A 19,986-nucleotide genomic window follows, 5' to 3' on the forward strand; every position below is an offset into this window, starting at 1 on the left:
TCCTCTTTAATATTTATTAAGGACACATGAGAAATCCAACCTGCGTCGTAATAGATTAACCTTATTTGTGGTCTGTGTGTTGTTTAAGGAAGGCTTGCTTGCTTTCTCTCTTGCCCTTTCAGGCCTGCAACAGCAGCCTAGTGCACAGAAATTTACCTGGCAAAGCTGGCTTCATTTCTGCATGGCAGGCTGCTTTTCAAAGCAATGGAGCAGAGCCAGAAAAAGTGGGACATAGTCTAACAAAGCTGGACAAAAACCATATGCATGGTGAACACAGCCTGTTAGAAAATCCTCTCCGAGATAAATCCCCCCCCACACACACACACCATGGGGATGGGAGTGGAGAAATTAAAACAGCTAAATATTCTCTCATCCCAATCATTTGCCCAGATTCTCAAGGCAGAAGAAATAGGAGGAAGACATTTTACAAGCTATGCTCTGAAGGTGGTTCCGAGTTCAGTCCCTGGCATCTCCAGGTAAGGTTGGGAAGGACTCCTGTCTGAAGCCCTGGAAATTGGGTACCCATCATTGTAGACAACACTGAGCTAGATGGACTGACCCCGGATGGCAGTTCCCTGTGTTCCTAAGGCACCTGAGGCTTCCACTTTGCTGCAGTTAAGTGGGTCTTAGTTGAGTTAATGCCATGTGAAAAGCAGCTTGGGTTCCATAACATCAGAAAGGTGTGATATAAATATAAGAGAATAAACAAAACTTAAGCTGTTTTTTCTATTGTCAGTTGAAAGTCTTGTTTGCATTCATTGTTACATCTACGTATGAGGAGCTGTGTGTAGCATCAAAGTGATCAAATCCCTGCACTAGAGCGGATTGCATTATGAATTGGGTGGCTCAGAATTCAGCAGTCAGCCATTAAAGTGGTTCCCATAACTCAGGTGACACTGAAGGAGCAGGTAAGGCAATTTATAATGGCTCTGAAAACAAAATAAAAAAGCGCACAGATATATTTTATTTCCATAATTGATTTGGTTGCAGAATCCTTTTATTGATGCAGAATTTTACACAAAAACAAGGAATAGTCGCATACAAGGTTCAGGGGGTTAAAATATCCCTAGATCTATTCATGCTGTCTCCCCACTCCCCTTTGCTTCAGCTGGAGCCACAGCGCATGATGTGTTTAGGCTGGAATGTGTGGATTTGTTGACATTCAAATACTTCTTCTTGACCAGGTTTTTGAGAGGGGTGGTGACAGGCAGTTCATTTCACTTAGCCCCCAAGCCTGCAGTTCCTTGCACACTTTCTTGGAAGGGAAGCCCCATTGAATTCCGTGGGGCTTTCTTCCAAGTAAACATGCATAGAGGCTCAGGCTGAAAATCTGACTTCGACATCAAATATCCTGGACATGAGAAGTCTGTTTGCTGGATCTATTTGTGGGGCAAATCACTTGGAGAACATTCACGAAGTCATATTGCTAATCTCGATTAATGAGGCTAGAATAAATAGCAACTCGGCTATTAAGCAACCTATTAGTACAGAAGCAAGCCGAGCGGCAAACCCCACCTTGCCAGGACTCTTTTAACTACCCTCGTTGCATGAACAGAGAAGGCGCGATGAATTCGGGTGAAGCCCGAATGTGAGCCTTGCAAGTTCACACCTCCGTCCTAATCGCTTTTCCTTGGAAGTAAAGCCCCCTTAGTTTCACTGGGACGTTCTTCTAGCTAATAGGCATTATTTGGTCATATTTATCCAGTTATTTCAGTGGCAAACTAAATGCGTCTGCTTAACTCTCTCCAGTCTTTATCTTTGCTTAGGATCGTGTCCAAAGGTTTTGAACTGGTTGCCAGAGTAAGATTCGAGCGGATTTGGAAGCCCGTCGGAATCTGGGCAAATCATCATCATCATCATCATCATCATCATCATCAAAGGGCAACTTTTCTCTCGAAAATTGTAGCCTGGTTGTAGTATTAAGAGGGGAGGGAGGTTCGAATGCGCTGCCCTGATTTGTCAGCATATATATTTCCGACCTAGTGATAAAAGTGAAGACTTGGTAGAGTCTGTTTTTCAGACGGTGCCGCTGCAGCTGGACGAAACGAGGACAACAATCGAGCTTGTGTACTCTGTTTGTGTATCTACGGTCGTTTACAGTGCTCACAGCTGAAATCCGGCGTGACTCCTCCAGTCATTTCATATTTCGTTTCTGTTTAGATAAAACGCGTAACTGAATCCTCCCCACAGTCGCCTGTTGTGACCCTGCCTCCTCTTAGAACCTTCTAATATTCTCAGCAGAATCAAGTGTTGTCTTTGGCTGCTGGGGGAAGCCCCTTCCGAGGTTTCCTCAGGGACAGACAACACCCCCCCCCCAAAGAGCAACAACTCCCTGAGTATAGAGGCGTGCAAAGGAAAAGATTTCCCCCTCGAGTCTGCTGGGTGCACCCCTATATTCACTTTCTAGGAAGCCAATCCTATTGAAGACAATGGGTCTTGTTGCCGTCTAAATTGCATTGTTAGAATCGTAAGGCTTTGCTCCTCTACTCTCCAGAGCTAGAATATGGGTAAATAATAGAAATATTTGCTTGATTTCTGTAATGTAGACAGATAGCATCATTAAGCTTTGATTGATGTAAAATAATAATAATAATCAATTCTTATTTGGACCTCTAGCACCCATTGGGAATTTTGCTGATTCCGTGGGGAGCGGATTGCGCCTTTTTAGTTCTGCTATCCAGTATTCTGTTGTGTTTCTCGGTTTAGAATAAAATTCAGTTAGGTTAGCCAAAGCTTCCGAATGACTCTGTTGCCATCCTTTGAACTTGCTTCAGGCTCACTGCAGAAAATGAGCAACGGTCAACCACTGAGAAAAAGACCTATTTGGGAGAATGCATTTTATCTGATGCTTCCATTAAACACTCCGCACTCCTGTCTTCCTCTTCGCGGGTCTTTAGCTCACCAGACTTGCAATGCATTCCCGATAACCTAGTACAGCAGCAGGTGGAATACCTATGACCAGGCTGGTCCCCGACCCCGTTCCCAGCCCCAGTCCTAAACCCATTCATTGGAAGTCCGTCAGTCATTGGGGTATTCCTACCAAGTAACGTTTAGCATCGATTTAAGACAGCCGTTAAATATAATCGGGTTTCCAGGAGAGATAGCCTGTAGTTCTAAATATAGTTATGCTTACTCGACATCCCGATCTTATTGAATATTTACTCGCAAGTAACTGCCACCGCTCAGTGGCGTTTTACTCCAAAGCAAAAGTGCATCGATCGCACTGGCGGCTAAATTTGCCGAGCGATGTGAGTTTTCACCCTCCTTGAAATGCACGGTGTTTGCTCTCCAGCTGTTGCAGCGCTTGTCTTCTGCTTGGTTTCCAGTGGAAACGCGAAAAAAGTTGCAAAGCATTCGAGGTGGCTGTCGCTGGAATATATTCTCCAGCCATTCTTGTCTCTCTTTTTGTGGTCCTCCTTGTAGTGGGGAAAGAAGATTGATGCCATACTCTGAAGGCTGGGTTACACTCTGTTTGGTTTTCCGTGAAAGACACACACACACCATTTTTAAAACACCATAACCTCTCATATACTTCTTTAGATTTAAATCAGTGGGGCTAGCTTCCAAGTAGATATATTCGTGTTTTGCTCATATATGCTGTCGGGCAACCAACCAGTTGCTGCAATGTATTGCAATTGAATCCTAGTGTCTCATAACACAATGGTAACAAACACAGATGGGAGGTTTTCAGTACCTAGCAACAGCTCTCCAAATTTCTAATATATTTTAAAGGAGGAGTTTCCCGGGCTCTTTAAATTAACATTGCAAAATGAGGAGCTGAGAAATCTAACAAGAGTTGGCTAGTTACCTATCTTCTGCCATAACATATATCATTTTTTAAAAATCCAGAAAAGAGATAAATATTTACTGGACTATTAAAAATCAAACCCTTGTACAGGGTTTATCTGCTCAAGGTTAATGGAGGCGACTGAAAGAATCACGTTAAGAATGGGGTCCTAAGAGGACTGAGATGGTGTAGGTAAGTTCTGTTGACATCCGTGGGAATTGGAAACGAACCTGAATTACTTGCCACGTTCGTCCTGAAAGGAGCTCCACTGAAACCTCCTATACAGTACATAGAAGCAGAAGCAAGCCTGTTGATTTAGAATGGAACACAGGAAATGTGTTCAGGGTTGCGATCCAGCAGCTCCATCCCCACGCCAGCTAAGCTGGAGTGCCTGGATCTAAGCCGTTAGGTTGCAGTCCTGCACATAAATAATACCAGTGCCCTTGTATGAAATGCGGAGAAACTGCGGCTGTGTAAGAGGCCTCTTTGACGTCTGCGCGGGGGGGGGGGGGGATGGACAGTGCAATGGATGGATGGCAAAGGCCAAGTCTTGCTCAACTGACCTACATTCAATCTGCACCAATTACAAAACCTGCTGGGGGCTCCCAGATCCACTATCCTGTTTACCTGGAAGTGGAACTTGCTTCCTTGAAAAATCTAGGCCAAAAACGCACAGCCACGGGGAGAGGGGAGGTGCGCGTTCCTACAAACACTGACCTGGGATGTAACTTCCATTGAACTCACTGGGGCCTATTTCTGAGCAGAGGTTATGGGCTTGCACTGTGATTGCAATGAATGGAACCAGCCAGTGGGTTTCGGATCCGTTAAATCCTGGCTGCTGTAGAAGCAAGGAGACTGGAGGAGAGAGCTGGGGAGGGGAATTCTGTATCTTGCGTTTATCGCAAACCTGAAACTTACAACAAAGGGGAAGCTTGGTCTGTCCAAAGTTCAAAGCTGTGAAATCTCGGTTAAGTGTGCGTGTGTGTGTGCAATAGAGAGAAAGGAGAAAAACACAAGCCTGGGCCAGAAAATGGCACTCTACTGGGAGAGGGGGAGGTGATTTCGACTAATCTGTCCTTAACTGTTGCATTGTCACAGGGTGCAGAATAATTAGTGGAAAAGAACACACAGGGAACAAAGGCAGTTTTCCATGGCGTCACCCTTCTTTCCTTGCTTGGTTTTCCACTGCTGAGCCCCTGGAAAGAACGGCTGCGGATCTTGACCCACGACAGGTGACAGGAGCCCTGTTGCCTCGAAAAGCAAGAGGCATCTATTCTGCATTTGCTCGAGAAATGGAGACACCTGGACTTCATTCAAAGCGGCGGGGAGAGCGTGACACCTCTCTCTGCGCGCGCAGTCAGACCCTAAACACGTTTGCTCGGAAGGTGAATGCATTGGAACGTTCAATGTGTTGAAAGAACTGCAGCCTGTTATCTCTCGCAGGACATAAACAAGGAAGATACTGTATTAATAAATTGGTTATATTTCTAGTACGACCTTCATCACGAAGGATCCTGGGCAGTATACACAGTAGGTTCCCCTCCCCCTTTTAAACCAAGCATCAGCAATAAATTAAAATAGTTTGTACTTTATACCACAGTCCTAATCACAGGCTTTTAGATGTAAGTCTCCTTGGGATCCTACTTTCAAGGAATGTCTAAAGTGCAACCCTGTGCATTCTTACTTGGAAGAATAGTCCGCTGAACTCAGTGGGACTTACTTCTGAGTAAATGTATCAGACTCTAAGATTAAGCTGCTATCCCAGGGATGGGGAAGCTGCAGCCCTCGAGACATTGGTGGACTACAAGTCCCATCATGCAGTAACCACTGGTCCTGCTGGCTGGAGCTGATGGAGTTTGGAATCCAACAACGCCACATGTCGTTCCCCACCATATACATGAATGTGACAATGCGATCCTCTGTACGTCTACTCAAGAGTAACTCCCACTTAAGGTCAGTGCACCCTACTCCCAGGTAAGTAGAGTGCCACCTTTTGAGTTCTGTGACAGAGATAGCTTGAAAGTCAATTCATAAGCGTATTAGTATCAACTGGTGCTGGTTTTGGCACCCGGCTCTGTTTTCATTGCAAATATCCGTACAGATCCATTCATCGTAAAGGCAAGCCCACTCAGATTCAGAACGCGCTCATTAGAAGCATATGCAAATCCATTCAAATCAATGAGAGGCTTTCCACTGACCTCAATAGGATGTGGATTGCATCCAATATAAATCAGCTTGAACAATCCATCCCAACGTGATGTTTGAGAACCGGTTGTGCTCCTTTGAAAGGACTGGAGTGGGGGAGAGAGAGATTTCCAGGCAACTGAGATTCATAAAAACAGATTCATAGCAACGGAACCTCTGGTTCAAAACCGCTTACACACACACACACACACACACACACACACACACAGAGAGAGAGAGAGAGAGAGAGAGAGAGCGCTATGATATATATATACACGAACACACACAGCTATATCTTCTGATTTGTTTTCTGCGCCTGCTTGTTTTCATGGCACCCAAGTCCTAAGCACTTTTTAAAGGCAGTCGATCTTGTTGATTCCCATGAAGCTTTCTTCCAAGTGGGTCACTTCTAGGATCGCCCCCTTAGAGCACGACCAGGATTCATCTAAATGAAACTGCAAGTTTCGTCTCAGCCACAAATGCCCACCCCTTAAACATTTTCTGCAAAGTCTTCCTGAAAAATTTGATGCGGGGAAAGGAGGTCAAATGTCATGGGGGATGTTATCTGGAACAATTGCAAAATATCCTTCCCTTTAAAGCTTCATTTTTTTAAAAAAAGGCAAAATGTTCACGAGCCATCGAAGCTTAATCCATCAGCAGGTCCATCTTACATTAATCAATAAAGTGAAGGTTTGTGGTGCAAACAGAAATACTTCTATTATGATGGAGAAGCAATCTCTTTCACCCCTGAGGAAGAAGAATATTTTCTTCTTGTTCTATTAATAATAATAATAATAACAACTGTAACTGGATTTCTTAACAAACAACCCGCTGCATCTCTGTAAATCTGCAAGCATGGCCCCGGAATATATTCGTGGAGAGAAATAAACTGCAAAATATATACAGCAGTTCCCGGTCCACATAATATTGTCCTGGGAATTTTGGTGTAATTAAGGGGGGGGGGCTTGTATTGCACCGTAAATGCCCCTATTCTGCCTCTATGGGGAATCTATCACGGCCTCCCCTCCCCCATCCCCCGCCTCCCCATATGGGTCTTTTACACTAGCCAAAATCCAGTTAGCTCTCTTAAAAGGCTTCAGTAATATGCTGAATTACTCCCTGCTTGAGTTTAATGGAGTTAAATGAGCCTGAATGATGGCAACAGTTTTAGCTGTCTAGCACGTGGCTTGTTAAAGGAAGGTAATTGCATTTGAAAAGGAAAGGCATTTCCTGCGTCCACAGGAAGAAGGGAAGAAAGCCAGAGCGTCCCCCATTGACGCCGGAATCTACCTATGTCCTTGCTATGCTGCGGGACAGCGAAACAAGAGCGCAAGCATCCCCTGGGGAACAAATCGACGGCGAGGAGGAGGACTGAATTCGCTTGGGGGGGGGGTCGGGAGCAAAGACCCCCTTCCCCACTGAGCGGATGGCGGAGCGAGACTTGCAGAGAATGCCGCTTTGCAGGACGCCTGTCTCTGCTTCTGGGGCAGAAGATGCCAGGCTAGGGATGCTAAAGATTAAAACCCACACGCATGCCCGCCGCCGAAACCAGATATGGCGACAGCTGAGAGTCGGCCAGACAATAAACAGCTTTGCTTTTTCCCCTCTGTTGCCTTGAAATTGACATCGAAACAAACGCAGTAGTGGCTGCAGCAGGGAAAGTATTTTTACAAGGCTGTTGTAATGAATGAACCCTTGCTCCTCCTAACCCCCCCCCCGCCACCCCACTCACACCCTTCTCCCTCCCCACTACTATCCGGACCCAGCGCTTTCTCTCCGCCGTTACTGCCCAATATAATATTACTTAAAAGTTGCGTGCTGTTTATAACACTCCCCGCAGCACCTAGGGAGATCGATCCCCTGGAAGTAAATGGACCTCATTATCAGGTATATGTGTGTCTGGAGAAAGGTGGGGGGTGGAGAGGAAAAAGTCCATAGCATTTCCAGAGACGCAACCGCGCTCTGGTGTTGCAGCGAAATGCCTTTGGCTAGAGGTTTCGATGTGACCACGTATTCTCTAGCCCCTTTGATTAAGAATAAAGGTCGTAGAGAGATGGGTTTTCCAGAAGTGCTATGCATTAACCAGCCCGGCAGAAGGACGCGCGTGCTTATTATTATTATGCCTCGCCAGACGGAGCAGGTGAATATATTTTATTACACAGGCGCGGAGTACATCTTCCAAGTCAATTACGCCGCGTGTTGCCTACAGTGGAGAAGGCTGAACCCCGATACCCATCTCTTATGATCGTTGCTTATTTTGTGGGGGAAGGAGGGGAAGACACACACACACGCCTTGCGGAAAATAAGAGACGAAGGTCTCTTAGGGAACAGTTGTGATGGGCATAATCCAACCATCCTTGTGGGCTGCAGATGGCCCGCTTCTTTCCTCGTGGGTCCCTTTGAAACTCCGTCTCCTTGCTAAACACTCTCGCTTCGGCACCTTTGCAAAAGAACGGAGCCTTAGCAAAAGCCCGGACACTGCTTTGAATCTCCAGAAGTCTTTTAATCGAAGCTCTGAATAGATAAGACTATGCCTGGAGTAGCAGTAGGAATAATAATAATAATAATAATAATAATAATAATAATAATAATATTAAAAATATTTTATTATTTATATGCCGCCCATTTGACTGGGTTGCCCCAACAAATTAAAACATGACAAGACATCAAACATTAAGAACTTCCCTATACAGGGCTGTCTTCAGATGTCTTCTAAAAAGCAGGAAAATAGGTTATGGGCAAGGCACCCCGCTGCACCCCTTAAAGTTTTGAAATGCAGATGAGATGGGAAACAAGAGCGGAGGCGGGCTCCTTTTAACACGTCTGAACTAAAAAAAAACACGTCACCCATACGGAGATCTCATTCAAAGGCTGCGGCCTCCACTTTTAGCGGGACCCAAAATCCGTGAGACTGAATCCGGCTCGGCGCTGAATGTCCCGGGGCTTCGCTCACGCCTCAGCATTTGGACTTATAGGTGAATCCAGTCTAAGGGCGCCACGTTAAGCTGGTTTACTCGGAAGTAAGCCCCACCGAGTCTTACTGCCGGGTAAACGTGTGCAGGACTGTAACCCTAGAGAAAGTGCTTAGGATTACAATCAAAGTGCCCAAGTGCTGGGCGCAACAGCCGGATCCTTTGGGTGTTTACTCACGAGGCAATTCACCCCGAGCTGTCTATCACTTCCAGCTGCCCGCTCTCTCTCTCCACCACCCCCAAGCAGTTTACAAAAGCTTCGCAGGCTGTCCTGATACGCATTTCCCTGAATAAGCCACGTCGATCCAAGTAAATACGTGGGTCGCCCGATCCTCTCATAGTTTACTCGGAAGGCAGACCCAAGTAAGCGCCGCAAAAGGTAATGGTAGCCGCGTTGACCCACAAGAAGAAGAAATCCAAAATCCACATTAGAGCGATACCTTTATTAACCCAACCTAAGTGAGGTTTGGAGTTCGGATCAAGAGCGTGGAAGCGTCAACTGATTTCCCTTCTCTCCCTAAGACACCCCCCCAAAAAACCCCCCACAACTCTTGTTTATTTGCCCTCTCTCTGCTGGAAGGTTTTGAGTTGTCGTGTCTTGATAGGCGAGAGTGAGCCGAACGAACCCCTCTGAATCGAAGCCCAGCTCCTAAATGCAGCGTTACTTGAGAATCCGTCTCGCACAATTACAGTATATTTGCACTCGAACCCGAGAGGAGAGTTTGACAGTCTCCTTTTATGCAACTGAATTCTGGAGAAGGGGACCAATTGTGCGGATATTAGACGGGAGACGCAGGCCTTTCCTCTGCTGTGTGTGTCTGGAATGGGCAGACGAAAGGGAAATGGGACCCAGGTTCACGCATACACACGACCCTCGCAGTCCAGAATGATGTGCTGTTAAGGAGGGCGTTGTTTTGGTGGGTCTTCTTGGTACCGAGCCCAGGAAAGCTGGCACAGAGAAGGGGAGGGCGAGGAGTGGAGCAGCTGGTCACGGCCTCCTCCTCACTTGTGGTTAGCGGTCCTTGGCCCTAGACCTGGAAGCAAGCGTTGTTCGTTTCAGGGCCGACTTTCCTCAGATTAATGGACTGAATTAAGACGCTGAGTGTAATGAGAAGCATTTGGTGATCTTGGAAGCCCCGCTCCCCCCGCTTAACGTGCTTATAAACAAGGAAGCGCCAAATGAGGCCAGCGAGGCTTCTGGATCCTAGTCGTTGTAAACATGAAAAGGAGTTGGGGGCTTCGGAAGCCAGCAGGTTTAAAATGGGAGATCCCACCGCTTGGAGCCAGATGGGCGCGGTATAAATAAATCCTCATCCTCATCGTCACCGGGGACCCCCTTCTCTCAACGCGACAACAGAACACAATAAGCAAACCTTGAAACTCAAGGGCGATGGGTGAAATTAAAAAGGGTGATTTGGAACTTGTGTATGAATTTAGATCTGCATAGAAGGAAGTGGATCTCCGGCCCAGAAAACCCTCTGCCACAACACTTGGCTTTAGGCTGCAACCTTGCCTAAGTAAGTACCCCTTGGGGCAACTATGGACAGGATTTCCAGCATTAAAACTACTACACCAGATTCTCTGGAGCTCTGTTTAGGGTTGCTACCTTGATTCTCTCTACTCCTGTAGCAGTAGCAACAATCTACCTACCAAGTTTGATCCTGGATTCTTGCCTCACTTGTTGCTATCATCCGGAATTCAGTGGGGATTCATGCCTAGGATTGGAATCAATCCGAGGAAACATGCATAGGATTGGACTCCAGCTGTACGTGTAGGTCCATGTTTCCCCTATGTATGTCCCTCTGAATTTAGTGGGGTGCCTCCGCCCCAAGTGTGTCTAAGTTTGCAGCCTTATAACCTGAAAGCATTTCAGACTCTTAGAAATAGAGACCTGGCCTCTTCCACAGACATACTGATGGAATAAAAATAACACCGAAAGCCTTACTTAAAATGGTCTCATTCCAAAGGCTTCTGTCACAACAGCGAAATCTGAATATGAACAGCTACCATGGGAGCCCAATAATATACAGAGGACACACTCAAACACTAACTAGCAACTCCACACACAAACTTGTGTATTGGTAATGAGGCGGGGAAGGATTTGATTTCCCCCAAAAAATATTGGAAGCAGTAACTTCAGCTAATTTAAAGGGAGGTGCGGACAGGACCAGGAAAATGAGAGCAGCGCCGATTCTTCCTCTCTTGCTAACTTGGCGCTAAATTCCACTACAAAGTGAAGCGATCTTTTGCACCGTCTGCTACAAGTCGTTCCCTCAGCAAAGACTTAGGAGAAATAAAATGGAAACTGCACGCTAGAATTCACCACCAAACTGCAAAGCCGCCTTCCAGTGAACAAGAAAGCGAGGACAACAGAGCCAGTTTCAGCAACCGACACAGCTTATATTTTTAGAGCTCGCTAAATGAATGCAACCCATTTCTCACTAAAGCCAATGGCAACATCCCTGTTTTGGTTGCTGCAGGCATTGCGCCCCCGTGTTCTTATGGGGGTCGATTAAAACTTGAGTCTTTTGTTAATGTAAAATAGAGGGGTGAGGGGGCTTCATCACTCGATAATTCACATTACAATAGTAGAACCCAAATTAAAAACAACATTTCTCTGCTGGGAGAAAACAATAACAGTATTCCTTCAATGCAGTCTAGGGCAGATCGGATGCTCTATTTTTTCTTCCCATACATAAGGAGAAAAGGTTTAAGTTTGCGATAAGACTCCCCCTAGCCCTGTAGGAATGTGCTGCTTGTTAAATATTCAGTACATTTAAAAAAATATTTAATGTGCGTCTACTAAGAATGGGTTTCTGTATCACAGAAACCCCTGTGAGCTCCTAATTTATCAACTAGGAAAGTGGGGGGGGGGGGACCAACATCTTTTGTTTACCCCCTCCATCTCTTTTTCTATTCCAGACCATTTAATTAATATAGACGTATCCATCCTACCCAATAATGGAATAAAATAAAATAACCCAAAAAATTCTCTCGTTGATAATATTCGATTTATTTAAAGTCCTTAACTGCAAATGACCGAGAGAGAGAGAGAAAGGGGGTGCAAAAAAACCCAAAAACATACGTCGCTGCTTATATTGTCATTTTTTTCCTTTAAAAAAATCAAAACATTTTTTTCAATTACAATCACATTTATTATAAAATTAATATTTTTTTAAAATTTTCTTTAAAATGGTGTGTGTCATTTTTTTTTAAAACCGTCATTTAAAAGCACTTTCAAGCTGTAAAGAAAGAAAGTAATAAAACCGTGCAAATAAATTAAGGACGTCGTGAAAGCGAACAGGGAGGGGAAGTGGGGGGGGGGGAGGAGAAAGGGAAGCAACCCGTCTGGCTAGGCTAAAACATCGTGTAAAAAAAAAAAACGGTGGAAAGTGCATTAACACTGGATGAACGTGCTAACAACGGCGATAATTAAGCGGCCACAAGAAATTCGAGAGGGGCAGAATCATGACTGGTCATAGACTGATCTGATGAAGAGGAGAGGGAGGGAGAGAACCCCTTCTATCTTAAAATATTCGGGGGAGGGAGAGGAGAATGACAATAATTATTGTTGTTACGGATAGATATAGTTCGAGAATGCACGCGGCGGGGAAGGGGTCCTGGGATTAAATACCCCGCCGTCCACGTGGCCAGGGCGCTTCCCGGTGAAGGAGACGCTTTAGTAACAGCTTGGAGGGAGGGGGGAAATTAAAACGACTGCGACCCGTGAGACTTTCCATCCATATCCAGCCGCCACCCCTGTCACTTTGCAGAGTTAGGGCAGGGGGGTTCAGGATCAGGCTCTATGGTCCATGTGCGTGTGACCTATCTCTCCCAAAGGAGCCATTCCGAACCGGTCAGATCAACTCTGGGTTGGTTAGGAGATTTCCTTTCCCCAAGGGGAAAGGAACCAAGGGCTGTTCTGTTCAAGGACTCCCTTGGCATATATATATGTATATATATATATATATATATACACACACACACGCATTTATATATTCAGCACTGTATCGCCTGTCCCTGGAGGACTTCCTAATTTAAATTTAACTTAAACCTCTCCATTTGGGACTACTTTAACTGGAGAGGCCTGTATACGCAGAGAAGGCCCCCGGTTCCACCTCATTCTGCCTTTTATTTTTTTATTTATTTATCTAAAGGCTGGGCTGGATGGGGCGGGCGGGACTTGGAACAGCTCAGTCTTGAGACCTTGCAGGAGCAAGCCAGCCAGAGATCTGACTCACTAGAATAAGGCATCTCTGTAGGTCTGCTTTTATTGGTTAAGGTACTAAATCTGATGAGATTACACCGAAGAAGGTTAAAGTGGGGCGGGTGGGGGGCAAATCCACCAATAATAATAATAATAATAATTTACAGGTTGGAAATCAATCTTTCTTTCGTGGTCATGGCGAGGGAAGGTGGGCGGTATATACAGTGTCTGTTTGCGGAGTTGAATGCGATTTGCTGGACTTTCCAGGCCAAAATAGAATAAACACTATGCATTGGGGGGATACAATAATAATAACAATAACAATAATAATAATAAAGTAACAGTCCTTTCTTCTGCTCTCCGCCCCCTTCTCCTTTTGCTTCCCCCGCCTCGCAGGGATGGTGTTGGGGGAAACGCACCGTCAGTTTCGGCTGAGAGATCTAGGAGAAGGGAGAGGGTGGGAGAGGCCAAACCAACCAGCCCTGCTGGGGAGGAAGATTGGTGCTTGGTGCGCCCTCGAGTCCCTGCCAGCTAAGACGTATTTAGGACGGGTCTGGAATACACACCTTGGTAGTAGGACGGCTCCAGGGCCGAGGGCTCAATGCCTCCCCGGCCGCCCATGGATGCGCTGCCCAGAGGCAGCCCTCCCGGCAGCCCGGCCCCGTAGGAGGAATATTGCAGCGCTTGCTCGTAAGCCTTGAAGTCCAGCTTGTGCTGCTGTTCCGAGGAGGACATGAGGTTGTTGATGGAGAAGGGGTGGTTGAAGGAATAGTGCGGGTCGCCCTTGAGGTGCAGCTGAGACTCGTGGTGACCCAGAGAGTGGCCCGGGTGACCCAGCGAGGCCAGGCTCGGCCCGGGGGGCACGGAGGCCGCTGCCACCGCCGCGGCGGCAGCAGCAGCAGCCGCCGCCGCCGCCGCTGCGGCGGAAGAGGCCACCGACGGCTTCAGCTCCGCTCCGCTCCCGCTGTGGTCCAGGCCTTGCGGGCTGCCCGAGCCGGGATTCGAAGGGGCGGACTCTAGCTGGCCTCCTTTGGCGCCTCGGTGCAAAGGCGAACCTCCTCCTCCTCCTCCGGGGTCTTTCCTGCCTTCGCTGCCGTTGCCACCACCACCACCTCCTCCTCCCCCGACGGCACCTTGTCCCGCTTTGCCTCCTCCGGGCTGCTTGTCGCACTTGAAGCGCTTCTGGCGGCGCAGGTAGCAGCCGTTCTCGAACATGTTGCCCGAGTCCGGGTGCAGCGTCCAGTAGGAGCCCTTGCCGGGCTTGTCGGGCGAGCGCGCCACCTTGACAAAGCAGTCGTTGAAGGAGAGCGAGTGGCGGATGGAGTTCTGCCAGCGCTGCTGGTTCTGGCGGTAGTAGGGGAACAGGTCCATGATCCACTGGTAGATCTCGCTCAGCGTGAGCATCTTGCTCGGCGCCTGCTGGATGGCCATGGTAATAAGCGAGATGTAGGAGTAGGGCGGCTTGGCGTGCGGGTAGCTGCGCTTGAAGCTCTTGGCGTCGCGTCCGCCGCGGCTCAGCGACGGCGCGGCGTACCCCATGGGGCTCATGCACGGAGGGCCCATGGCCCCGTAGGCGCCCAGCCCGTTCAGAGAGGCCTGCGGGCTGCCCATCGCGTTCATGCCGCCGGGGCTGAGCGCCGAGCCCATGGCCGACATGCTGTTCATGGCGCCCCCCGACGCCCCGGGGCTCAGGCCAGCGCCCAGGCTGGGGTTGGCGTAGGACACGTTGAAGGAGCCCGACGTCATGTTGCCGCTGGTGGTCATGGCGTTCATGCTCATGTAGGTGTTCATGGAGTTCATGGAGCCCAGGCCAGAGTTCATGTTGCCCACGGGCACCGTCGAGTAGGCCTGCGGAGGGAGACACTGGTTAGACGTGGGGGTTAGACTGGCTGAATCTTAATTTAGAGGGCCGAAAGGAGTCGAGAAGCCGGAACGCACCTGCCTGCCCTCCTAACCTCCCTTCCCTCCGTGGCCCCAGTGGCTGCCCCAGTCCCTTCCGACCTTTGCCTTTATTGGTCACCTCGGTGAATTCCTAGCTGCTCTCGCAAGTTTCCTTTCTCACGCAACCAGCCGGCGAGGATTAGGATCTCGACTATCGCTCGCAAACTACACTCAAATCGGCGCCTTCTTAACCGTCTCTAGCCTGCGATTTATCACAAGGTTTGCTAAAGGGGCAGTGAGCGTGTCCAGGTTGATCCTCCAAACTCTAGAAATATATTGGCCCTGGATGGATCAGGGGTTTTGGGGGGGGAAGGGTTGTGAGAGAAGGAAAGGGGGGAGAGGTCTCTCTCTCTCTCATGGTTAGCATTTGAAGGACAGCGACATTATGAATCTACTCGATCTAACTTTATAGGAGAACCAAGGCGTATCCGTAAAAGGTCCCGATTTGCGTCGAAGGCGTCGCAGCTTGGCGCGCATCCTGTTAAAACGTTTTCCTTCCTTCAAAGTAAAGAATGCGGAGGATCAACCACAAACCGCTGTAGCGCCTTTATCTCCACAGAAAGTAAAAACAAGAGTTGTGGAGATGTTTGGATGCGGCCTGCATCGTTAAGACGAGGCCCTGTTCTTAGGAAGCAAAAATCCCGGCCGCGCGAGTGGGTGGCTGCGGGTGCCAAATTACGCGCAACAAACCAGAACTCGGGGACACGCGGGAGAAGAATGAGTCGGCCCAAAGGATCAGACACCCACAGACTTTTCCAGGTCCTGCCAGCGCAAAGCACCGGCTGAGACAAGCCACTCCACATCCTTGCCGCGGGCGTCTAAAGTGGGATCTGTGGAAGCCCGGCGCTCTTTTCCAAGGCCAGGTCGTGTACTATTATTTCATTTTTTAAAAATAATAGAGGGAAACACCAGTGAGAATTAAATACACTTAAGAATTACAGCGAGGGAAGAGAAAGGTCGGAGATTAGAAGCCGTCATTCCCTCCAAAGATCGCCAGCCTCGCCGCCACAAGAAAGCGCATCTCTAGGAAGGGAAGGAGGGAAACCCGACGGCTTGCGGCGCTGCCCCAAGCGGGTGGCGGATCTGCCACTGGGATAGGCCGCCGAGGCAGGTGCCTTTCCCGAAGGAGGCCGCGCCTTGTTGCAAGGCGCCGAAATGGAGCTCTCCGAGGTCGTGGCTCCTCCTCGGCCTCCTTCCCCAAAGCTTCCCAAAGTCTCAGAGAGAGGCTGGTGGGAAAAACAAACTTTGCGGCCTCTTTGACACAAACCCCGCGTCCCCCTTCTCTCCTCTCTCTCTCTCTCTCTCTCTCTCTCTCTCTCTCTCTCTCTCTCCCCTGTTCTGTGCTGGCTGCCCCCACATTCCCGGCCCGCCGGGAAGTTTTCTACAAAATGAACAACTGCACCTTTGGGGCCCAAAACAACACAGCCTTTTCTTGGAGGTGGGGGGCGAAAGGTAGCTTCCCTCCGCCCATCTATTTTCCCGAGGTTTATAGTCAACCGAAGCTTCATCAAACCTTTCGACCGTCTAAATTAAGATTCAGCCAGTTTCCCCACGTTGAGTCCCAAATAATAGAACGGTCTGGAATAAAAGAACAGACCAAATAATAATAATAAAAAAAATCAGTCAGGGGAAAAAAATAGACTGAGAAAGCGAACCCCCGCTTGATTTTTTTAAAAATATAATTACTAAAACAACTGCAGTTAATGCACGCTATCAGCTGGGCTTGAATCCGGAATATGGTATCCAAGAGGTTCGCTTCCTAGTTTGCTTGTGTTTTAAACGTTCAGTAGGTGTAGCCCCGGTTCTCTAGTATAATTAGAATTCCAAATTCCTAAAAGCTAAGAGATTTATAATATGCCTGAGATTTCTTGCAGAATATCTCTCCGACAGCGTTTGCATATCTTAGAGGTGGTTGTGATATTGTGGGTGATACACAGACGGTTCCCCTACTTCTGACTTTTTTTTCTTTTTTAGTAAACAATCCTAAGATTATGCAGTGTGACTAAGCATAACTGATGGAGAATATAATTTCTCTATAAGCATTATATTTCTATAGAAAACTATTTCTTCATAAATGAATGATTTTCCCCCCTGCCTGGCGTGCTATAATTTATAAAACAAATACGTTTTTTAAAAACAAAAAAAATCAAGTATCCTTCACAGAGCAAGACTGGATGGGAAAATAATGTGTGCGGGCGGGTGAGCGATAAATAAAACTGGATGTAAAATTGTCAATAGAACACTGGAAAATCAAATTGAGAGAGAGAGGGAAATCTGGCGCGGAGAAGGATGAATTATGCTTACCGATGAAGGGCCCCACATTAGCATAGTAGCGGCATTTTAGGGTCGCCCCCCGCTCCGGAGTGCCTATGGCGCTGGGAAGAGGCATACATTTAATCTAAACCCCTTCCTTGGCCTCTGTTGACCCTTCAGTATTAAATAAGAATCCGGAATACGACAGCCTACACAAACACATATGTTCAGCCGGAGTCTACCGCCCGCGCAGGCAGCGCATATGAACCCGGGACATTAACTCTGGGGAGGAAAGCAATGTGGAGCTTTTTTGCACACACGCCGTCAGGTCTGCTTGATCTTGGGTGCCTCTCCCTCCCCGCCCCCACTTTTATTTTTGTTCGTATCATCTTGTCACTTTCCCTTTCAGGTTCTGTAAGGCTCGGTTCGCAGCTGAAGCCATTTTTTGGGGGTATTTTTCCGCCTTTCACTCCCTATTCAGTTAAGAGGGCCCCATTCATCTCTCTCTCCCTCCCACCCTCCGCCCCATCGGGGTTTTACATGCTCCTCCACCCGTTATTGTTCGTTTGCGCGTCTTTGATCTTTTCTTGGAAGTTCTTTGGAGCATATTGTTAAATCAGGAACGTGGATATGAATGGACAATGCAAAAAACAGAGCCCGGTTCCTGGTCGCAGGCTCCAGAGATCCTATTCTCCGCAGCGCCACCCGCCGGTCGCGGGGAGAATGGCTCCCGTTTCAGTTTTTATTCCGCCGCCTCCGCCTTGAAAGAAGCGTGTTGCAAAGTACACACGAACGATTGTTATGCTCAGCAGAGTGCAATAGCAGCCCAAGTGAGGGGTGGGAGGGAGAGAGAAGGCGGCCGACGAGGCAGAAAGCTTTCCCCGACGGAAGGGTTAGAAGTGGTCTTTGCCTCAAACAACCCCACCCCCTGCCCCACACATCAAGGCCCTAACTCAGAATCAAGAGGCGTTGGAGGGGCGCCCGTGGGTCTACAAGGAGAGACTCTAGAATGAAACCAAGGATTCCCGTCTTCCGTCCACTCGACGGCCAGGGAGATCTCCCCGCTGCCCGCTATAGTTTCTCTTTGGCGCCTTCCTTCTCGGGTTCCCGGGCAGCTGGAAGGTCGAGGGAGGCAGACCTGGGCTTCGTCGGGCTCTGGGAGCGGACCCTGGCTCCCCCTCTCTCTCACACCCGCCACACCTCGAGGGGGCGGACGGAGCCCCTTTCCCAAGCCCTCCTCGCACCCCGCTCGGCTCACCTCCTGCGTGTCGGCGTAGTAGCTGTTCCAATCGCTCGTCTCGTGCCCTTCCATTTTCACGGTCCCTAACATCCTGGAACCAGCCTGCCCGGGGTAACCATCCAGCCCCTCCCGGCGAGTGGCGGGTCCGGGGAGCCCCCCGCCCGCAGTCCCGGAGCGGGGGAAGCCGAGCTGCGGCTCGATCAAGCCCCCCGGCGGAGGAGGCGGCGGCGGCGGCAGCAGAGGCAGCAGCGAGCGGTGTGCGGCGGACAGCCACTCGAGGAAGTGAGGAAGTGCTGGCTGGGATGCGAGGGGAGTTGAGCTGAGGTGGATCTTACGTCGTCGCACCAGCGGCGGCGGCGGCAGGAGCAGGAGCAGCAGCAGCTGCAGCGCCCACCTCCTCCTCCTCCTCCTCCTCCTCCTTCTCCACCTCCTTCCCCTTCCCCTCCTCCTCCTCCTCCTCCTCCTCCTCCTCTTCCCATTTGTCCGCCCGCACAAAGACGTTCGCACCTACAAAGCCGGAGATGCACCTGCAAACAAGGCCGCGCGCAACTCCCCCGGGGCGGCACTTTAGGCGCAAAGCGGTGTAATTGGCTTAAGCGCACCGACGTGCTGTTTGGGGGGGGGGAGAGGCAGAAGTGGGGACCCGTGAAGGGAGGAGGGAAACGGGAAAATACTGCCCCCCTCCTTTCCTCCAACCCCCTCCCTCCCTCCAGTGGGGAAGGGGAGGGGCGAGGGGGGATGCCAAGAGAGAGGCGAGCGCAGCCCCGTCTCTGCTTGGATTGGGAAGAGCAGCCTGCGCCTAGGGCTGGCTGGCTTTGCTCGAGGGGGTGGGTACCAGAGGCGACCCCTTTCACTTGGTGGCCGCTTCTGGGGTTGGGGGGGGCAACAGGATGGACCTCAAATGTGCCTCTCTGCCCCCCTCCCACAGATCCCCGTTTGCCTGACCATCTCCCCAGGCAGCTCCTGGGGGCAGTTTCGCCTTCATTGCGCACGGGCTTTCCCCGCTCCTTTTTGGCCCCGTCCCCGCGCCGTCCAGCAGCCCCGAGTCTCCGTGTGAATGAGTCACTCCGCGTGACGCGCGCGGCCCCAATGAATAGCGAGGTCGGCCAGGCGGCTCGGCTTGGCATGCGGCCCAGGTGAGTCACGCCGAGCAGCTTCGCGGCCAGCCAGCCTGCGCGCCCGCCATCCCTCCCTGGCTGGCCCCCGCGCCCCTGGCCTGGCTGGCTGGGTGGGTGGCCACCGTCCCCGCAGAAGGGTCCCCGGCGGAAAAAGAGCAGGGGCTCCCCCTTCCCGGGACGGAGGCCCCGATCCACGCCCCTAGGGCTGCGTGGGACCAAGGCAGAGGGGTCTTGCTTCGCAGTAAATCTGCCGGTATCTCCTGCTTTTGTGTTAGGCGATCCTC

At 49.5% G+C, this 19,986-nt stretch overlaps 1 protein-coding gene across 1 annotated transcript; it reads right to left on the minus strand.

The window, feature by feature from the left end:
• Positions 1 to 11,932: 11,932 nt before the first annotated feature.
• Positions 11,933 to 18,960, minus strand: FOXA1 (forkhead box A1). The gene is made up of 3 exons (XM_083575870.1): positions 18,603 to 18,960; positions 12,973 to 14,998; positions 11,933 to 12,811 (listed from the first exon to the last, which is right to left on the minus strand). Exons 1-2 carry the CDS (start codon positions 18,672 to 18,674, stop codon positions 13,682 to 13,684), a joined length of 1,389 nt encoding a protein of 462 aa, XP_083431996.1. The 5' UTR covers positions 18,675 to 18,960; the 3' UTR covers positions 11,933 to 12,811; positions 12,973 to 13,681.
• Between the last annotated feature and the right edge of the window lie 1,026 nt (positions 18,961 to 19,986).

Source organism: Podarcis filfolensis (genome assembly GCF_964270895.1).
Source record: "Podarcis filfolensis genome assembly, chromosome: 1".
Taxonomy (NCBI): Eukaryota; Metazoa; Chordata; class Lepidosauria; order Squamata; family Lacertidae; genus Podarcis; species Podarcis filfolensis.

What these genes read in the sequence shown, in the direction of transcription:
- FOXA1 (XM_083575870.1), bottom strand. Translation starts at nt 18,674, where the DNA reads ATGTTAGGGACCGTGAAAATGGAAGGGCACGAGACGAGCGATTGGAAC. An exon ending in ACTACGCCGACACGCAGGAG is followed by an intron (nt 14,999 to 18,602) that starts GTGAGCCGAGCG and finishes CTCCCTCCGCAG; the next exon opens with GCCTACTCGACGGTGCCCGT.